General features: G+C 40.5%; 1 protein-coding gene across 1 annotated transcript; it reads left to right on the top strand.

Annotated features, from left to right (window-relative positions):
- Positions 1-4,587: 4,587 nt before the first annotated feature.
- Positions 4,588-14,811, top strand: HS3ST1 (heparan sulfate-glucosamine 3-sulfotransferase 1). Its single transcript, XM_076335952.1, has 2 exons — positions 4,588-4,713; positions 13,422-14,811. Exon 2 carries the CDS (start codon positions 13,550-13,552, stop codon positions 14,510-14,512), a length of 963 nt encoding a protein of 320 aa, XP_076192067.1. The 5' UTR covers positions 4,588-4,713; positions 13,422-13,549; the 3' UTR covers positions 14,513-14,811.
- Positions 14,812-22,267: the final 7,456 nt, after the last annotated feature.

Here is a 22,267-nt window from a genome sequence, read left to right as displayed (position 1 = left end):
AAGCAGCACTGCCTTACTCTGCAAGTGTGGGAGCAAACTGCTTACAGGGTGAAAGGATGGCTCCCTGGATTTATATTAACTTGTTATTTCTATCAAGAGGCACATTGCCTGGTGGCCATGCTGTCATATCCAACCTGAACACCTCATAATTGCTTTGGGGATAAAGGAAAAACACAGTGTGTAGGAAAGGGGAAAACTTTAAATGTATTTCACCTGAGCAAAGGTCAGCTTATAGCCTCACACTCCCAGCCACATACATCTTTCTGTACTTCCCTTTCACTTCCTTTGCTTTTCACATCAAAATGGTGCATTTCTCAAGTCTTTACATTCTAGCCCCGAATCACACCTGTCTTCTTTACACATTAGACCTGAAGTAACATACCTATTATTTCCTGAATTTAAAATAACATTATAATATATACCTATTTCAATGTCTTTTATAACTCAGCTCCTGAATTCCCTTAGCTGACTGGATTACAACACTACTTCCTCCCTGCTTTCCCTTGAGTATTTCCTAGTGACAAATCTAGAAATCTGTGAGCCTGAATTGTCTTGAATTGCTTAAGTCATAACTGCATTACTTCAACCTGACAAATGTAAACTTTGTTGTGTAACAGGCAGCTCCAGCATAGACCATACAGAGAAAGCTCTAAGTATTTCCTCAATTAAGTAATTTTCATGTCTTTGCTTTTTCAGCTATCTTCCACCTCTGCATTTCCAAAACAGCTACTGTGAGAAACAGTGGAGTGGTGGCACAGGGTTTGAAAGTAGTTTGAAAGAGTCCCCTCCTTGATGCTTATGGCAGCGTGAAACCAATGCTCTCCAGGCTGTGCTGGAAACAGCTTCAGCTGGCTCCAGAGCCGAGCCAGCAGCAAAGCCCACCTCCAGCGCTATCCGTGCTGTGCTGTGGTCCCTCCTGGGAGCCGCATTGCCTCCAGTGAGTCACCACCTCCTCCCTCCCCACCGTGCAGGCATCCCACCTCTGCTCAGGGCAGCCTGCTGCCTTCCTGTCTCCAACACGGGCCCCGTTCCCAGCCCTGTCCCCAAATTATCTGACCCTGGGTCTGAATGAGTTGGCATCTCCTCTGGCAGAATTGTCTCCTCCGAGCAGGCTCCCATATCATTTACTGTATGGGCAGAACACCCCTCTCTTCAGTGTATGACACACACCAGTCATCTAGGATATGCTGGAATTTTGGTAAAATCAGACATCCCATTTTTCACATCCTCCTTTTCAGACTAATGAGGGAAGTGTAAATGAATATTGGCAACGTTGCATTGATGATTTTAATTTCCTTTCTCATTCTTTTGGCTTTAAGAATTCTCATTTCCTTTTTCTAAATTAGTCATTACTCAATTAACCGAATAAAAATATAGCATGTGTACAGTTAGTGTCACTCTCTCTTAATAGTTTTCCCACAGTTGAAAAGACACTACCACCATCATGTCAAACAAATCTGCTTTGAGGAAATTACAAATTTGCTTGATAAAAAGAAGTATGCAGGCAGAACAGACCTAGACTTTCATAAGGCATCAGATTTAGTAGCTCAGAACATTTGAATTTAAAAAGTAAGGATTACATGTCAATGAAATGTACTTGAAAGATCTTAAGAACTGAATAACCGATAGATCTTGAAACCTTACTGGCTATTGGGATTCATTATCAAAGCATTGTGAAAATGTTTCCATTGTGAATGTTAAGCATTAGTATTGCATTCACTGATGAAAATTTGTGAAAAGTGAAGAAGAATAATTAAATCTAAACTTCCTTGAGCCTAGAGAAAATGCCTTTCACTGAGACACTACAAGAGATCACTTTGTTTAGCTTATCCAAAAAAAAGAATACTGAGAAGTGACTTAATTAGAATAAGAAAGTATGTTTTTGGGCAAAACATATCTTTAATCTACCTGGGAAGGTGATAATATAAAGCAATGGCTTGGAGCTACAGTTAGATACCTTCAGATTAAAAGGTGCACAGACACCTTCTGTTATTATTTTGACACCAAAGATGGTTCATGATTGGAACAAACTACCTAAAGAAATGGTGAATTTTTCATCTTTTGATTCTTTTATATCAAGACTGGGTATTAAACATGAAATGGGTATTACGGTATCTGATCTAGAGATCACATGGAAGAAATAGTGATCCCTTATGACTGAATTGTGTTGGTCTGTAGCAGTTGAACAACATCTAAGCTTTTCAGTTTTAACCTGTTTGCAAGAAAACTAAAACCCACTGTCATGGCATAAATAGCAGGGTTAAACAGTAAGGCTAATCTCGAATGAAAGTATTTCTCTACTAGACTCTCAGGTTTATAATAAAACATATGGGAAGGTATTAAAATACAAGTGAAAAGACAGTATTATTGTTATTTTTTTAGTAAACACAATTGTGAAATGTTCTCTTTTTATCCTAAAAAATTAAAGTATTCGCATATGTCTGTGCTAAAGAAATTACACTGAAATGATTTAGTAAACTTAAAATACAGGAAACATCTTAAATACTAAATATGCAAAAACATAAAATAAAAGACATTCATAGTTATACCATCCTATTTTTCCTTAAGTAGTTGCATTTGTTTCTTGAAAACCTTTGACAAGATTCTATTTAGAGATACTGCTTTTAAAACATAATTGAGTGCTTTTCATTCCTCAGATTTTCTCTTACATATTTAATTTACTAATTAATTTAGCCATACAAAAGTATGCCTATTCAAGGCTGGAGGCAGACAAATGGTTGTAAACAAAGTAACTGCCCACACACCCCTACTTCCTGTAATCCACGTGAAATTGCTGGTGATACTTAAATAAACATAGCATCTTTGTTCAGCATCCCTCAATAGAAGTCATGATTCCAAAACAGAGTTCCCTACTTGATTGCTGCGGCTCCTGTTATAATACCACGGCAGGCCAAGGCTGAAGGGAAAGGATTTAAGAAAATGTACATCCTGAGAACGTTTGCATAGCATTAGTGCACTAAGCTGGTTTTTGGTGCAGGAAGTAAGCGTGACCTGACATTCCCCCAGACTAGCACTCGAGGAGTGAATGAACAGTGAGTAAGTCACAGCCAATGGTCACAGTATCCTGAAAACCTCTCATTAGTCCACTTTCAGCTGGAATATTAACCAGCATCCTGTCAAAGGTTGGAGAGTTGATTTAAGCCTTTCTCATCCACTGCTTGTTTAAAGAGACCACTCTCAGATGCTTAGGTCCAGCTCATGCCAACCTCCCAGTTCCCACACAGCAGCCGCAGCAACAGTTTCTAGTAGAAGGATGGAAAAAACCTGGCTGGTGTACATGTACAGTGAGAAGCTGGTCCTGCAATGCTTGTGCAAACAGCTCCACCAACGTGGATGGAAATTTAAACATCAAACCCTAAATCAATATAATCACGTACCACTGGAGAACAGCAGTTCTCAAAGCAAGCTGATGAACAAGCAACTATTCTTTGCATGCAAAGCTACAGAAGTAAAAGTACATAAAAGAAGTAAACGTTTGGAACGGAAAACCTAAGAAAGAATTCAGGAAGTCTTAAACTGACCGTCAGCTGCAGAGAGGTTCCTGGCTGCCACCCAACCCCAGTCACCGGAGTGCTGACCTATGATCAGCAAGTTACCCCTTCAGGCAAACGGTACTAAACCCTGTGTACAAACAGTGCTAATCCACCTTCTTTAGGAATACCCCACCTCTTTCAGATCTGTCAGACTGCATGAAACCCCCCAGACAGGAGTGGAGCTAAACTGATCCAAATCAACCGAGAAACCGAGAAACCCCACCAGCCGCTTTTTTTTTTTTTTTTTTTTAGTTTTTTGGGTGTGCTTTTTACTCCCAGCAAATTTCAAGAGAGTTTGGCTGTTGAAATAATGGATGAAGATGCAATATGCTAATGCTGGTTTTAATGCATTTTATCTTGAAAAAACCATAGATCAGTTCTTGGCAAATACAGAGCTATTTCAATAAATTAACCCTATGACTTAAAATAAATCCCCAGAAAGCCGTTTTCCCACTGCTCTTAGGGAGCAGCGTTTCTGTCATTCTAGACATCCGTCCTGCTATAAATTCTGGCTGAACAAAAAGCATTTCAGGGGAAAAAAAGAAAAAAAAAACTCAAAGCCACCTTGTAAAGTCCAGAAAACATAAACAAGAAGAAGTAAATACAAGTCTCTTATTCGTGCGACCTCGCACGGGTGTTGTTTTTGTAGGTACAGGAAGGAGGCAACCAACGGAGGGGGGAGCCGTTTTCTGTAGATAGCGATTTATTTCCCCAGGCCTGTGGTGTTACTTGTGTCAATCGCTATTTTTGTAGGTACGTGTGAGTGTGTGTGTACACGTGCACGCACACACGCACCCCCGAGGTGCCGCCTGCCTCCGCGAGGCGCTGCCCGCGCCCCACCGCCGCGCCCCGCCGCTGCCCTCAGCCCAGCAGGACGCCGGCCGCTGCGGGGGGGGCGGGGCGGGGCGGGGCCTCGCCGTGACGCGGCGCGGGGCGGGGCGGGGCCGTACAAACAGGCTGGCGCCGGGCGCCGGCTGCGCCGCTTCCAGGCGGGCGAGGCGGGCGGCAGCGGGCGCTACCTCGCTCGCTACCTCGCTCGCTTCCCGGCTCCCTCCCTCGCTTCCCCGCACGCCGCCGCCGGGCGCGCTTCCCCCGGCTCCGCCGCGGGCGCCCATGGAACAGCGGGGCGGGCGCTGCCCCACGGCTCCGCGCCCGGGCGGTGAGTGATGCGCGGGCGCGGTGCGGGGGTGCCTCGGAGGACGGCGGGGAAGCGGCGGGTGCTGCCCGCGGGAGCGCGGGAAGTTTGGGGTGGAAGCGGGTGCCGGCGTCGGGGCGATCGCGGAGCGGGTCTGCCGCCCCCCGGGGGTGTACAGGCGCTGCCACCCTGCGCCTCCGCCCGGCACCTGCTCCCGGCAGGTGGGATCCCCGCGGCCGCGGGACGCGAGCGCCGCACCGCGCCGCTCCGGGACTGAGGAGCGTGTCTGACCCACCGTGCAAAACCGGTCATCCCCAGCCCCGGGGAGGGACGCGCGGCAGCTACCCCACACCCTCCGTACTCACCGAGTCGGGCTCCGGGAGGCATCGCTGTCGCGGGGAGGAAAGAAAAGAAAGGAAAGGAAAGGAAAGGAAAAAAAAAGTGGTCGGCAGCACCTGGATTGTAGCTCTGTCCAGATCTGGCCCCGGGGCGCTTTATTTCTTTACCTCCTTGTTTCCCTTGTGGCTGTATGACAAGGACATGTAACGGCAGAATGGCAGGGGTGAGGAGGCGGGGTGGCAGAGTGCAGGGCTCCTACCTGACAGCAGAACAACTTGCAAAAGCTCCTCTGAGCATCTTTGATCCATTCCCACGCTGAGTGCTGGAGCCGCCTGGATGCAGCGTGCTGAACTGGAACCTGGCAAGCTGTGTAGGGCTGGAGCGCAAAGTGGTCCTTGGGGGCTGGCAGGAGAGCACAAAGCCTTAACTCGAGCTCACTTCTGTTTTGAAGGACTGGCTCCCTAGAATAGTACAGGGAAGGCTTGGTTACTGCAGTTCTCGGGGTGCTTTCCAGGGATAAGGGTGTAAGAGGTTAAAATCTTTTGGGGGCAAAAGGATGGCGGGAGGGAGGGATGGCAGTCCCCAGCTGGAAAAGTTCTGGTTTGGTCTTGTCTTCCAGCCATTCAAAAGATCAGAAAAGGGCACCCAGCTAAGTACAGGCAATTCAATCACCTCAGTTGACTGGGAATTAAAGTATACGACTCTCCTTCCTCTCTCTGTTAGTGCAGTAGGTTGAGGGCTTTCCCTGTTCCGAGACTGTTTCTCTCTGGATACTGGGGAGGAAAAAAAAAATCTGGGAAGTCCTATGAATATTGGGCTTGAATGGCATGGGGATGGAGTGTCTGCAGGGATCATCCTTCTGGCACGAGAGACCCATTCATTGCCCACTCCCACTGAGAGCCTCTGCAGTATATATGGCAAGTGGAACTTTTAGTCGAACAGGTTCAATTCGGTGTATGCCCATATATTGTCTGGCTGTCAAACTTAATATGTAAATATATATATATAAATATTAACTATTACAATTTACATCTGCCAGCATTTCTTGCACTCTCGAACAAGTGCATTTCCCACATTATTCAGAAATGAGCACCTATCCGTAAGAGCGCAGTTACTGACATCAGCTTTAGCTATCTCTTGCACATCTACCCTTTCAGTACCCACCCTGGGTTTTTTTCCTTTTTGGAAAATGCAGAGGTTTTTGATATTACATAGACAAACAAATGCCTCCGGTAGGTCAGCAGCAAGATTATGCATCTGAAGCAAAGCCGGCTGCTGCAGTGGAGAGGCACTGATTTGACAGAGCAAATTCCGACCCCAGCATTGCCAGTTTCCAGTCTGTGTCCCCTCGTCAGGATACTGCCTTGGTTATTCTGAATTAGCCATATGCTTCCACAGACATTACAGAAAAACAGAGTGGGTGGAAAACAGTTTTCCAATACACAATACATGCATGTATAGATACATATAACTCTTCTGCCTTTCATGAGAGGAAACCAGAAATGTTTTTATTAGTCTGACTAGCATGGGATCTTTCCCTTCTCTCCTCTAGAAACGCCACCCAGAGCCTAGAAGCTATCAGAGCCTAAAAATATGTCAAAGCTGATGGATTTCCATGAAAAGTTTTGATAATTAGAAAAAGAAAACTGAAAATATGCTGGGCAATCCAAAATGGAAGATCGTGATGGGTCATCTTGCTTCTCACTCCAGAGCATGAGGGTTCCCTCCAGGTCACCATGTAGTGCTTCACTTAGTAAATGGATTGGTTTAGCTAAGTCTAATACAGTGATGACCTCACCAGTACAGATTCTGCTCCAGTATTATTCTGAAGGCAGGAGAGTAGAAGACACAGAAATCAGCTTGGAATATAAACTAAAAGATTATTTGGAGGTTTGGGGTTTTTTGTTTTTATTGTTGTTTTAAATGTCTTACTGGTATTTGAAACGGGGCCCACAGCTACAGAGAGTGGTAAGAAAATGCTTGGCAGAGGAAACGAGAATGGGATTGCTTAATCTGCTGTGTTCCCTTTTTCAATACGTCCAGTTAAGGTGAGCCTTTGTACAGAGAGGGAGCAAGACAGGACAGAGCCATCCTTTCACACAGGTTGTTTTCTCGGGGACAGCTTTGATGAATTAGGAAGCAACTCTATTAACTGTGCAATAGATTTCTGCTTCCTAATTAGAATGTGACCCATTTCACTTGGGAAGTGGGGTGGGGAGTAATTTCTGGATTTTGAATTGAACATTTGGGTTTACAGGGGGATAGATAAGGCAGTGTACAGTGTACCCTTTTTCTTTTATGAAAAAAATTGAGTCCTGATGGGTATTAAAAAAATGCTAGAAGGTGGTAGGGAGATTCCATATTAGCATTCTAACACAAATTTCTGTGCATCCTGAGCTTTTCAAGTTTATTTTTATTCTGCTGTAATGTCCCATTTTTTTTTTACCTGCGTGAGGTTCTCTGAAATCTAGGGTATTCTCTCTTCTAAAAATTTTTATGATCTCTTGGCATGAAAGATTGCAATGGTCCCTTCTGACCTTAAGAAAAAGAGTGCATGTTATATATAACTACAGTCTATTATAAATTTGCTACTTTATTGCTCACACTGGAGCGGAACTCCTCCTTTAGAAGTCATAAACTGGTGACCTAGCTAATTTGTATAAACTGTATTTATCACAGCAGGTGCAAAAATACAGCAGATTTCAGCCAAAAATACTTCCTACCAAGTCAGCCTTTCTCAGCTTGTTAAGTACCCCTAACCAAAATTTACAGACTTTTTAAAGTATATTTCTGAAGTCTTAGAGCTGAGAGACAATATATCATCTTAACAGCACTGAAATTATGATTAGATTTCTTAACATGCTGACTATAAAAGTGAAAGCCATGGTTTAATCTCTACTGGCTGTGCAGCATTTTTTAATACAATTTGGGAAATGTACCTAGACAATATCATTTAGGCACTGTAATACAGGTTCATACAGTTACTTATCTTTTCACCTCCCCTCTTAATGCACAGATGGCTTTTTTTTATATATCATGAGGTGATCAATAGTTTATGCCCCTAGAGATCCATGGCTTCAGTACTATATAGTTCTATTTAATTTAATACACTTGTCTCTGTAGCACTCACTAAAGTAGGCAATTACTTGTAGTTAATTACTGGAAACTAGAATTCGAGCATTTCATTGGCACGTGTTGTTTAAAACTTTTGTTAAAATGTGATTAAAAAAACAGTGGGGGGGGAAGTGTGGGAAGCATATCTTCATGAAGAGGGCATTGTGAGACTGTTTAATAGTTAAAAATAGCAAAATGCAGAATACATTTCCAAGGAAAAAAATGTTTCATGAACTAGATTACATTTTTTAACAAAATTTGCTCCCTTTCCTGCTTCTGACTGAGCTTTAAGTGATAGCTGTACTAGAGAGTTTTATGCTAACTGGATACAAAGTGTCACTTGAAAGAGCTCATATAAAGAACTAAGGAATATATCCTATGGCAGACACCATCTAGTCTTAGAGGATAGGAATGTATACTGTTCATATCAATGAGTTCTTGAAGAATTTCAAGTACGCTACCATTGACCTAGTTCAGTTTTTTAAACACATCACTGAATACAAATGTTCAGATCACTGACTTTTCATCAGTTTAGAAAGTTGTTTGTAGAGCTGGTTAGCTCAGTTATGGATTTTTTTTTCTAATATAAGAAGCCAGCATAGCAGATGTGTGGGTTGTACTGCACAGCTAGTTTTAACCAGCAATGTTAGTCTTATATTTTGCAGTATTGAGAGTCCAAATATGCGCAAAGGAAAATACAGTCCACAAACTGTCCTGAAGTTCTATCATATCTGCAAAACTAAATATACTTTATAAGAACAGAATGTCTCCCTCAGATTTTCAGCTCTAATCTCCCTCTAGAGACAAACTTTAGCAACTGATCTATGGTCTTATTCAGGCCAGACTGTGCTTTTTTAGATGCCTGGGCAAAGATCTCTCCAGTGAAGGGCTTCAGTTCTGCAAGGAGAGAAAGTGAGGACATCTGAAACTTAACCTGTTCATCCTCAGTCCCTAGAGAACCATAAAAACACAGCTTCTCTTTAATGAAGGTGAAGTCACCTGCATGTTCATGGAAAGGATGTAGTCTTCCTTCTCCTAGTCACTGTCCTGGTAGTAACTGTGTCCCATAAGCTCTGCTAAACCTCTCAGTGTGTTGCTGTGGGCTTTTTTGTGAAGTATCCCCCTGTCAGATTTGCCAGCAGACTCTACCTGACGCTTACTGACTGCCCTACAGACACTCCTTATGTTCCCTCCTACCTGCTTCGGCAGCTAACTCGAAGGCTCTTACAAAAGTTCAGAGATAAATCCAGCCCCATCCCACCCCCATCAAAAATGAAGTTATCAGTCCACTCAAAAACTACTTTATTTTGTTAATGTTAATTAAACTAAAAATGATATATCATCTAGGTAGTTTAGGCCATGCCATTGAACGAGGATAAACATACCAAGGCATTAAAATACCTTGGCAATGTGTTAAGAGATAGTCATAAAATAGTGACATATGTTTCAAAGAACACTGTAATATGCTTAAAAGTCAATGAAATATGGCAGCTGTGCCCCTCATACTGCATTTACTGAGAAAAACTTCCATTTATTTCCAAGTTACTATTACTTTTGAAGAGGTTTTAATCATGAAAGCTGACTTGATTGGCAATGTCCACATTGAATATTGTTGAATAAACAGTATGGCACATTTCGCTAATTAATTGGAGAAAGCTGAAGAAAAGATTAAGCAAAAGCAATAAGACTTTTTGAAAAGTCTTGGTATAATCTTCAAAGCACCATTTAACATAAACTGTGTTTCTTTTACCAACTTGCTCATTTACTTGTAGCAAGTATGATAGTAATGACTGTCAGTTAAATTTTTGTACTAATCTGGAATACAAAGTCATTGAGTGAAGTCATGTATGCTCTGCATGACTCGTGGAGGCAGTGAAGAGAATTCTTAAAGCGCAAGAGTAATTTGGCAGAGTGGCTGCTATAAACTCTTCAGTGTATGCTTATTATTGTTGAAACAGTTTTTCGGACTGACAAATTAAAGCTATGGAGTACATGTTTGCATCATTTTATATAAACTGCTGTAATTCTAGCCACCAAACTGCAGATCTGCATAAAGTGTTGAAGAGGACATAAGAAAGCTGAATGACAACCAATTTATATGCTGTTTTATTCCTGGACACCACTTTGCCCACACAACATATGTTTTGTGCTGAATTTAGAGGCACACTCATGTCCATTGTGTTGCATTAGTCTAACACAACAAAATAATTGATCCAGATATCAAACCTATACAGTTTGACAGAAACAAAAGAGAATGGAAAGAAAAGGCAGACAAAGCTTCATTGCTTGCAAGCAAAACAACAATAGCATATAGGTACTTTGAATGGCATTATTACTGATATGGTTCATTGGGTGTACATAAAGACAGTAAATGCTACAGATACTGTAGCAGTGTTCTGCAGTGTAAGAACACCTGATGTGCACCTGAACAAAGAGTTGGGGAGGAACACTGAAATTCTGTATGTCTGAAGCAGAAGATACCCACATGTTATTTTGAGATCTCATGTTGCAACAGAAAACAGTTGCTTTTGTTTATTTAGAAAAAGCTATCCCCCAAAAAGTATTTGAGTTAAGATTGGGAAGACACTGAGGCAGAGCTCCACTGGGGCTCAAAAAGCTATCTGAGGTGAGGCCCTTGGTACCACACCTGTAATATCCCACAAGTCTGATTTCAAAGAGCAATGCCAGCCAAAACAAGAGTAGAGCTACAGTCAAGAGACACCTTGCTGTGTCTTTCATTTCCCCCAAACATTCCCATGCTATACTCAGCCGCAGGAAGGCTTGAATAAAAAAAGTTGGCAACTGAGTAGTATGCAAACTATGAATTAAAAATTAACAGTCCCAATGAATTGGTATATATAGTTTATTTAAAAAAAAAAAAAAAATACCAGCAGTATGTTGTCACTAATATCTGAGACCAGCAGCTAAAAGTTAATCTTTCCAGAGACAGACAGCCTATCGCAGAACTTGGCTATTAGCATAGCATATTTTAATCTGACTACTAAGAAATAGGGGTTCCTACCATTAGGCTTTAACTTAACTCCTTTCAACAACATTTCAACCTGTTCCTCACTGGAATCCTATTATGCTTTTCCAGTAAGGTGTTAATACAACAACTCAGGCTTACTATTTATGGAGCTAGTGACTCTTAAAATACACACTGAAGTAAGTGGCTATTCCTTTAATCTGTGACCTTAAAATTCAGCAAGAGTTGATGTTTTCTTGCTCTTACGTGCTGAGCAGCCCATCAGTCACTGATCCAAACCGGCTGGTGCCATAGCATTTGCTCACATTGCTGCTGAATATGGCGGCAGCATAGCTCAGTGGGGACATCCACCATGAACTTACCTATATTGAATTGTCTGTCACCCAGTGTCCCCCCACCAACATCCTCAGTGTGGGGCTAATAATTAAGATTATTTCTTGTTAAAACTGAAGTAGATTAAGCTCAGAAAGATTAAGAGGAATGGTGAGGACAGGAAAAGAGAGCAGAAGATTAACAATGACAGCCAAAATGGAGCTCTTTCAGCCAGATAAAACTTAACAGTGACCAAAAATGGAGGATCAACAAATTCCTCTGCAAAGTTGCCTCACGTCAGACATCACAGAACAGCCCAGGGCATGACTTTCTGCCCAAGACAGGGCATGCCCATGAGCTCAAAGCCTGCAGGCATGCAGGGAAGCACACACTCTTTTGACTTCACCTCTATCATGACACTTTGCTTCCCTCTCCTCCCAGCCTTGATTTCTGCTTCCTAACAATATCACTGCCTTGTAGCCCTTTAAAAGTGATTAGAAAAAGGGAAAGCATAAAAGTAATAATCAGTAGCAACCATCAGGAAGCAGACCTGCTTCATTCAGGTTGGAGTCATGACCTCTATAAATGCAAAGCTATCAAACAGAACTTTCTAGATCACTTAGAAACACATCATTAGTTCTTGTTGCACTGGGACTTAGCTTATTGTAGAAAAGTCATTAGTTTCTTTTCAGATTCTCTGGAGAATTTCCAAAACCTAGCCCTTGCGTTTCCTCAGGTTGTTCGTGTGTAATTTCATATTTCAGCCCTTGTTAGCCAGTACAGTACATGCCGTTCCAAGCTTAAATTCATAATTACAGTAGCCTACTAAGGCAAAGCAGTCAGGTGCTCTGCCATCGTGGCTTCCACTTCTAAACGGAGTTAGACAATACCAAAATCATACTTACACCAGCCCTCCACTGAGGTTATAAAGTCTTTGGAAGGCGTCTTAATTTAGGGAGCTTGTGTACACAGCCTGCTCGTAACATGACAATCTAACAGCTATGCTATGTGTGAGGCCATTAAGATTTCACTTCAAACATTGCATTAAAAACACCCTGACCTTTAAATGGAGTTCAGTGGTGGTATTTAGTAGTCTTTTGATAAAGTGTGAAGTTAGTTGTTTACATCACAGCAGCTTGCTGGGCAACTCTTAAAATGACCATCAGAAGTATCCATTGTGTATTTTCTTTCCTGAGTATCATGACTGGAACCACAGCTTTTTTAGCATTTTGTTGATGAAGTCATACTATAGTCTATGGTTTCATTATCTTACCTTTTTGCAGGGCCAGAGTGCATACTACCTGTCTCTATCCTTAGAAACCCTAAGCACAAAGCAAATGTTGACTTCACTTTAAAATAACATAAAAATTCAACTTTTCCTCGGTCTACTACTCTGGACCCAGAGCTCTTCCTAACTTCTTCCTAGGAGAACGTTACCTTCCCACGGTTGGGCAGCTCTATCTATACTGCGTGAGCCTTTTTCCCAGGAGGCTTTGCTTCTTTGCTGTCACATGGTCCTTTAGGAGGTTATAATTCCCAGACTTTCTACAAGACCCTCAGCTTTTAGAAATGCTCTTTCGGTCCAGTCCACACCTTTTCCTTTTTATATTTTGTTTCTAAGATAAACCTATTCTTGCAGATAAAAAAAGCGCTTAATTCTCTTGTGATTGTGGTTCAACTCCAATGAAATCAGATTTAAAAAAATAATAAAAAGTAATACTCCAGATGAATCTTGGGTGCAAGAGAAAGATTCAGAATGTTCATGTCTCCTGATGACTGGAAGTCATTTTCTCATGGCATTATTGTATGTGCCTGTCTTTTAAAGAATTTAATTGTACCAAATGATCTATGAGCCTAGAGCTGGGAAAGCTGAAGAAGTTTGTTCAGTTGTGAAAAGCAAAAGATACTTTCACTGTGGCTTTAGTAGTGATATGTATGAGTATAAAATAATGTGCTTTTATTTTTCTTTTCCCTCTTTCAGCAAAGTTTCTGTTTGAGAAATACGCGTTCACTCAGCAAAACAAAAACAACTTTTAAAGGTTGTTCTTGGTGGAAATCACTCTATGCCCCATTACCTGATTGAGTGAAACCAGACTAAGAACTTTTGTCATGGCAGCTTTTCTGCTGGGAGCTGTGTTGCTTATTGTTCAACCTCAGATGGTGCCTTCCAGACCGGCTATAAATTCCAAGGCTGAGACTTCTTCTCAGTCTGTTCAGAGAGAGCTTTTAAAGAAAACATCTCAAAAAAATTACTTCAAGGAAAACATTCATTCTAATGGATCATGCCGGCAGCTGCCACAGACTATCATTATTGGAGTGAGAAAAGGTGGAACAAGAGCTCTGTTAGAGATGTTGAGTCTCCATCCAGATATTGCGGCAGCAGAAAGTGAAGTTCACTTCTTTGACTGGGAAGATCATTACAGAAATGGATTGCAGTGGTATATTAATCAAATGCCATTCTCTTATCCCCATCAGATCACCATGGAAAAAACTCCAGCGTATTTCACATCACCGAAAGTGCCTGAAAGAGTTTATAACATGAACCAATCAATGAGACTACTCCTTATTTTAAGAGACCCAAGTGAGAGAGTACTGTCAGATTACACCCAAGTGTTCTATAATCACATGCAGAAGCACAAGCCGTATCCATCCATTGAACAATTCCTGATTAAAGATGGTGAGCTCAATGTGGACTACAAGGCAATAAACAGAAGCTTATACTACATTCACATGCAAAACTGGCTGAAGTATTTTCCTCTTGATCGTATCCACATTGTAGATGGGGATAAATTAATCAAAGATCCCTTCCCAGAAATAGAGAAGGTAGAGAGATTTTTGAAGTTATCGCCACAGATAAATGCTTCAAACTTTTATTTCAATAAAACTAAAGGCTTCTACTGCCTAAGGGACAGTGGTAGAGAGCGTTGTTTACATGAGTCAAAAGGACGAGCACACCCACAAGTAGATACGCGGTTACTCGAGAAACTGCATGAATATTTCCATGAACCCAACAAGAAATTTTTTGAACTTGTGGGCAGAACATTTGACTGGCACTCATTTGTGGCAAGTTAGTGGTAAGCTTCAGAACCTATGTTCCAGTGTACATTTAGAAACTTTAAAAAGGGCATTTAAGCTATAATTTATTTGTAAAATCCATAAATACTTCTGTACAGTATTAGACTCGCAATTGCCATATATACTAGTTATATTTTTCTACTTGTTAAATTTGAAAGCATTTTGTATTGTTTTTCATGGTTGTTAACATTGTGTATGATGTGTCTATATGAAGAAACTAAATTATTTCACTGCAGAAGATGCTCTTTTGAGAATGCATTGTCTTTTTAATAAATAAGAAATTCATTTCAACAGAACCCTTCAGAATTATTTGAATTGTTTGGCCTTTCTGGACTGTTCTGGACTTTCTCCTCTAACTGCTAATGAATATGCTAAACTTCACATTTCCATTTTTCTTGCTTTAAAATGTGGTTTAATAATTTCTTTTTCATTTGAAAATACTGTTGTAGTTAGCAAATTGTTCCATCCTGCTTCATAAAATTATTTCCTGATAAAGTGATGGTACTTATACATCTTGGGACATGCACACCCAAAGGACAATGGAAGTCTCTGTGTAATATGACATATTAACTGCTATACTTACCTTTGTATTTACTGTTATAACAAGTGCTCCTCAAATTCTTTGGCAGTACAGCGCAGGTTTCATGGCAGATTTTTAAGGATTCTGTGGGGACCAGGTCATAAAATCAAGAGTTAGCTGCAGAAATATGGTCAACCTGAAAACTTCCTACAGTCTCTGAATGTATATATACTTCATAAAGAAGGAGGGTTGAGAGAAGAATTTAAGCAATATAGTGACGCTTTCAAGGTTGCTTATGACTGTTGCTACATTTTATAACACATTTCTGCTTTGCCATCACTGAAAATGAATACTTACACCAGAAAAATTAGTTGGTCTACATTCCAATAAGCAGCAACTTCATTCATATAAATATTACCACACTTGTACCCCATCTAAGGCTGTTTTCTATGAGTTGAGCAGGTGCTTCGTGCAACTGAAAATTGCTCATGGACTACTGTTCATTTAATCTCCTTCCAAGAACCATGATGCCAAGTCTTGATTAGACTTGTGTGTTGTGGGATTAACCCCAATTCCAGGAACTTTTCTAGTCTTCCATCTGCTAAAAATGGAAGTGAGATGTTAGTATGTTGGTAAAATTTACAGCTCTCCTTGTCTACAGTAGTTATGATGTCTCGTTAGCCATCAATTTCTGGAGTTAGAGTTAATCCTGTTTCCACACAAGGCTTACTATGGTACTTTGATTCTGAGCTCCTAATTTTCATTTTATGATCTTGAGTTTAGCTGTTGAATGTGCAGTGGCAACACCCTGTAAATTTGAACTTGTAACAGATTGTTACAATCCTTTATAAAATTTAAATGTAGATTCATTAATTTTTTTTTCTGGTGACACGGTGCAAACTTGGGCACTATGACAAAGTACCGTTTGGATGCAAATGTCCCATATTATGCTGCTTGCATGAAAATTTGCAGATGCTGCCCCTTTCTCTCCCACTCCTTGTGCACCTGTCCAAGCTGTATTCAACCTCAGGTTGGTGGTGTTTTATAAAATAGACCTTTGACGAAAGCCTACAATGAAATGGTATTGTACTCAATAAAATATTTTCTGAATTGCATCTTTCCTTTCTCTTTGTTCATCAGTTTCTAGTTTGGAAGACCAGAATTTAGGATTCAACTCCAGTTTAGATTCCAGTTAAATGTTACTTAAGAATTTAGCTGCAGCCTAGTGGATTGATTGGAAAGCAGTTGTTTGCTACTGGGTTGTGCCTGCATGGTCCATTGCTGACCCAGAATATACAACAAGGAGGGAAAGTTTCTGGTGGCAGTAATGTCAAATCTTACATGAGGCAGATGCCAAAAATAACAGGATTATAGTACCATCACGCTCCTATTAAAGTTTTAGAAAAGAGAAATTCAGGGGGGGTTGTATAAGGTGGGGCAGTATTTTTTTGTCTACACTCGTTATTATCCCCCTTCCTTGCTAATGTGATCTCTGCAGGAGCCATCTGGACCTAAGAGATTTTGGCCCAGATGAAAGGCTTCCCACCTTAGTATAGTCCCACCTTCGCTAGTGCCTCCCTACAGTCCCAGACTAAGCCCACCACGTTCACCAACTTATTGCTGGGAAAGGAAAAATACTACCAGGGTATGTGACTAGGAGCCAGAGGAGTACAAGAAGGCAGGGTTGCATCAAGTTCACCTGCAGCAGGTCATACAGGGCAGTATAGGGCATAAGTGTTGAACTGTGAATGCCACGGCAATATTGATACCTGATGTTGGTACTGAGAATACTTTTAGATGTATAACACTACTTGATACCAGTATCTTGCCTGTCACTAAGCAGGACACATGCACATGTTCCCCCCCACCCAAGATGGCTTGTCTCTGTAGAAAGAGAAGCAGAGCGTGAACCATTGGGTCCCTATTACTGTGTTAGTGCTAGGACCTCATAGCATGTTCTCTGTAGGATCAGGAGGTGCAGTGACCACTTCAGGGGGACATCCTGAAGCAGAAGCTCACATGCAGAAGCTCACATGACTCATGCCCTAGACCCTAAGTTCAAAGGGGCCCACAGACAGTATGTCATACCAAATGTGTACGCCTTGTGCAGGGATGGCATGATTGTGCAATACCTTATCCTGGAGGTTGCACCGCTAGCTGTGTGGTAGCTATGATGGTGATGGACAATAAATCATACCCACACTAATGATAATGGTAATATTTACCTGCCATAGATGCCCTAAGTTCAAGAGTTATAATACTTAAAACTAGGATTCTGAGTGTGAATTTTCAGTTTAACAAGAGCAACATTCACTTTCCACACATGCATACTGTTTTTAAATATATTTGCTAGACTATTTCTAAAGAAGTGCTAAACAACAACAAAAGCCAACAGAAGAAAGTGAAGCAAGAATGAAAGGAAGAGGATGAAGCACATCCTGATTGGGACTGAGAAACACTAATAGTGAGCTTTGAAGTCATGCCATATCTATTCATAAAAGAAAAAATATCCCTGAAAATACCTTTCCAGTGTTATGCAATACAGGTATTTATTTCTGTAAAACTCTACCATCTCAGGTTTAAAGTACAACCACTTGGGTGTTGCTCCAGAGGCCTGTTTCCTCAGGGCAGCTAGCCAAGTTTGTGATCACTCTTGCCAATATCAAATAAATGCAATATTTTATGAGAATTCAATGTCCAATTCAAAGCCTACCACTCCCCTTGAGTACAAGAAGAGCTGCCAATCAAGTCATTAATCAGGATGGCATTGCAGGATTAAGTCTTGCCCTTTGCTTCACTACATGGATTACCGTAAGTCTTTGAAAGCCAGGTATTGTACCTGCAGAGGACAAAGTTTAAACTACAATGATTATCCCATGAACACTGCTGAAAGAGTATGGAAAGGGAAAGAAGTCTCCTAGGAAAAAATCTGCAAAGTTATTACTTCATCAAGAATATTGCTACATCTACTGTTGGTGCTGTATCATCCTTTTACATGTGCTTTGCTGTTACTTGTACCTTTTTCCTGATGTTGTAGGTGAAATAACATCTACTGTGCTTGAATAAATCAACATTGTTTTGGAATATCTCAGAAAAAAAAAAAATCCATCCTTTTTTTTAATCTTGCTTGAGCCTATTTGCATTGGGAATATGGTAGTGCTACGCTCATTGATGAGTGTGTGAGACTTACCACCACAGAATATTTTGGATGAAAACTTCGTTACTTTGGGGCTCAAAGCTGATCATTTCATATTTCCTTATCTACATGCATTTTCAGACTCAGTTTCTGCAGAAAGCCAGGACTCTCATTCCCTGTTGTCATCCACACAGATTTCAAATGTCTAAAGAGAAATAAGATGGGGTAAGGCATATTTCCATGTATCTTTCTTCTGCTTTATCCAGCATGGCTGACCAGACATTTAAGAAAGTTCACACATGCACCCCACAAGTAAGAGGCTGTACATCAAAACTACTTCTCAGAGGAATATCCCTTCTCCTTTCTCTTTTTCAAAGTCTGTGACTTGAAAGTCCTAATTTAGCTCACATTGTGAATGAAATTTTACAGGAGTGTATTAATAGATGTTCTCTAATACAGTAATAAAGTAATAAAAAGTACAATAAGGCAAAAGTATTAAACTAACATATGTCACAGAGTGTGTTGAACTTGCTACTAGGTATATACCAGCTGAAATAGTTGCAAGTATGTGCCCCTAGAGCTGTAGCATTATTCTTTTCTCATTCTTAACCCAGTAACTTTTATTTCTATGACCCTGCCTCGGTGCCCAGTTATGCTGGAAAGATTGTATGTTCAATGTTAATTCCTTCATTTTGCAATTGCATTGGAAAGGCCAGTTACAGATGGAAGCCATGCAAATATCTTATGAGTGAAAAAAACTTTTATTAATATTTTGCTTCTGAAAAATAAATGAAATTGCATTTATGTCTCCTAGAATATTAGCAAAGGAGAGCAGTACCCTCTTTTCTTGCAACAATAACCCATCCACAGTAAATTTTCTACTTAACTACCACACAACAGTTGATGCAGTTTTTAAGTTAATAGTGCAATAAACGCAACAGTGATGCTGCAGATTTTAAATGCCTTCTGGGATATATAAAATATGCAAGTCAGGGTAGGGAGCAGCTGGATGCACAGGAACAGCTGGTCTCATTGGTCTGAGAACACTTTTTTTTTTAATGATAAGGGATGTGAAATTTTTGGCTTGGATATCACTTTGTGTTGTCTATGAAAGCAATGTCTTCAATTAACTTCCAAGTCAATAATCCTATCATAATGACATCGTCTTTTTACTTGCTATTGACATTATGCTCTGCCAAAACACAATTTAAGAGCCAAACCCCAAACAGCAGGTGCATGAGGGATCCCTTAGTATAAAAAAAAATTGTAATACAACTCAGACACATAGCTTCAATTATGAAGGCACATTGGCCTGAACAAAGTTCTGAAGTGAATGGCAAAACTCTTCTTTACTTAATTTGGATGAGGGTTACAGAAACAGGAACACGTATGCATTCACAGTAAAACAGCAGAACAACTAACATGCCCTTCCCTCCTTGGTTTTCAATCAATTAGTCAGCAGTATTTCAACAATAATGATCAGGCCAGCTTCCAGGACTCAACACAGTTCAGTCCAGATAACACTCAGTTACAAAAGGAAGAATTCTTGCAGTATTTCTTACACCAGATAGACGTCTCAGGGTATCTCCTATTACTGAATTTTGTGAAATTCCTCTTTCCTCTCCAGTATGCTGCTGTATCACATCTGTCCTATAATTAACTATTATATTAACACTCTGTAAGAAAACAGATCCATGATCTGATGGTATTTTTATTGAATACTGTTCAAATGAATGGGAAATCACAGCATTATGGGGTCCAAAACATAGTTTGTGTATGTTTGCTCTGATATATTTTAAACTTTAATTGAATACAATTCAGCTTATTTGGTCTGCATCATTGCATTACAGGAGGAACTATTGTCACACCGTCACATGCGAGTAGTTATCTAATGCATTTGGTAAATAGTAATGTATAATCAAAGGAACATATTTTTCTTGTTGCTAGAGTAGCAGTTATGTTACTGGCAATATTACAAGACTTTTACCCATACTATGAATGGTAGCAGTATTTCTTTTGAAGTAATGGAAACAGTCTGAGTTGATCCATGTAGGAATGCAGTCTTTTTTCCCCTTGTGACTTGTGTAAAGTACAAAGAGCAGGAATGCAAGTTATATAGTCAGATAACAAAAATTTACTGAAATGTTGCTAAACCAAAGCTAACATAAGTGTGCATGTGCTGGAAGAAAAGGAGTTGGAACCATACCATGTCTTGTTTATTTTAGTGTCTTATCATTATCTTGCCTGAACATGTGTGTTCCTGTGCAAGGGGAATAATAGAGGGAAAAAAGGACACACTCTGCAGAAACAGAGCATCTAGTCCATTTTGACTGTCACACTGGCTGAGACCAGGGCTAGACAGCCACATGAGTAGACAAGGACACTGGAAGTGGATAGTAAGGGAACACTGGATACAGGGGAACATCTTATCATAGCCTCATTCCCTATGTTCACATCCTTACATATGATGAACAAGTACTCTTAGGAAAAACAGCTTCTTGCTCAGTTCTTGTTTGTGCTACCCTAACAGAGAAAAGGCGTCCAAATCCATCTGAGTATCAGTTGATTCCCATGTCTTAAGGCCTTTTTTAAAAGTCAGTGCAGTATAATGCAATTAGACTTATTATTCACCTAAGTGTCTAATCTTCCCCTTTTTTGTTTTTAAATTTGTACTAAGTTTTCCATCTGCTACAAATAAAAGGGTTTGGTGAATAAATGATTTACAGCCTGCAGGAGGAGAAGAGTTTATATTAAACATTTTGCAGACAGGAGACTCGCAAAAGAGGATATTTTCTCATAGACAAAAAAGAGCATCTGTGGACCAGTTGGTTTCTTGCTGACTAAGCCAACTGGATATGATACTACTTTTGGCAGCTTCCTTATTTTTGTGTGAGCTTCAGTTATATGAATTCCATAAGATATTTATTATTGAATATAGCTATATATTGAATATCATGCATATGATGTTTTATGATGTTGCCATTAGTTTTCTAAGTTAATTATTTAATATCAAATGACGTTAAAATCCTAGTGCCGTTTTTTCAGACTTAATAAACTTGAGTCAGCTAATACTCAGACATTCATAAACTGAAAAGAAAAGAATGTAAAAGTTGAACTGCCTCAAATGCTCCTTTTTGTGACTCATACAAGAAATTTTTTCCTGCAGCCTTATGGAAGAAAGTTAAATTTCGAGCACGGTAAATAAAGGAAAGGATTTACTATCCCTTACAAATAAGGCAATGCATGAAAAATGGATTTTAGCACATGAATTAGTTCATGAAGTTGAACAGGGATAGACAGCTCAGGAAAGTGAAAAGGAAAGCCCTTCCTGTTCTCAGAGCAAGGGTAAAATTGGTGTCACAGCCTCTGTGGGGACCTGCAGAGTTCTCACAAGCATGAGAGTTTTACTGCCTCTCATCTGCCACCAGAAGATGATGATTCTTCTCCTGTGCCCCAGGTTACTAGCCTTGAATTGGTCTGTTTAGCTGCGAGTATACTGGAAATAACAATTTAAACATAAGGGAGGAAGTGGCTTAGTAGAATCAGCTCTCTTCTCCACCTACATAACTGCTTGCCTTACAAACAGTTATGCTGAACCAGCTGGGAGATCAACGTGCCCAGTGCAGACAGCAGGAATACATTACACTGATATTGCTGCTGAACTCTTCATTACCTTATTCAGGAGACAGCTTTGGCATTGTTCCTACTAACTGAAGGACCTCAGCTCTTTAAAATTGCGGCCATTTCTTTGGCAGGCACGCCATCATCTCTTGTGTTTGATTGTCTAGTAATAACTACTTGCTGGGGGATGGTGCCCCTAAATTTCTTTTTCCCCAAACCAGTGATTCAGAATGTGATTCCAGCAGATACAAGCCATGGTTGAACACTCAGAAATACTGCTTAATCTGGCCAAAGCTGGTCAGAGATGTGCCAGAACAGGAGTGGATTCAGCTGAAAAAGAACCCAGACAAAAACTGTTTTTTTCAGCTGCATCAGGTCCCTGGTTCAGGTCATCACACAGTTCTGCAAACACAAGCAACCCTGAGCAGACCTGAGTGTGAGACAGCCTTTCATTCCAACACCGCCACCAAAAATT

The sequence above is a fragment of the Aptenodytes patagonicus genome, chromosome 4, assembly GCF_965638725.1.
Source record: "Aptenodytes patagonicus chromosome 4, bAptPat1.pri.cur, whole genome shotgun sequence".
In the NCBI taxonomy this organism is placed as follows: Eukaryota; Metazoa; Chordata; class Aves; order Sphenisciformes; family Spheniscidae; genus Aptenodytes; species Aptenodytes patagonicus.
This window is presented reverse-complemented; position numbering and strand designations above follow the sequence as displayed.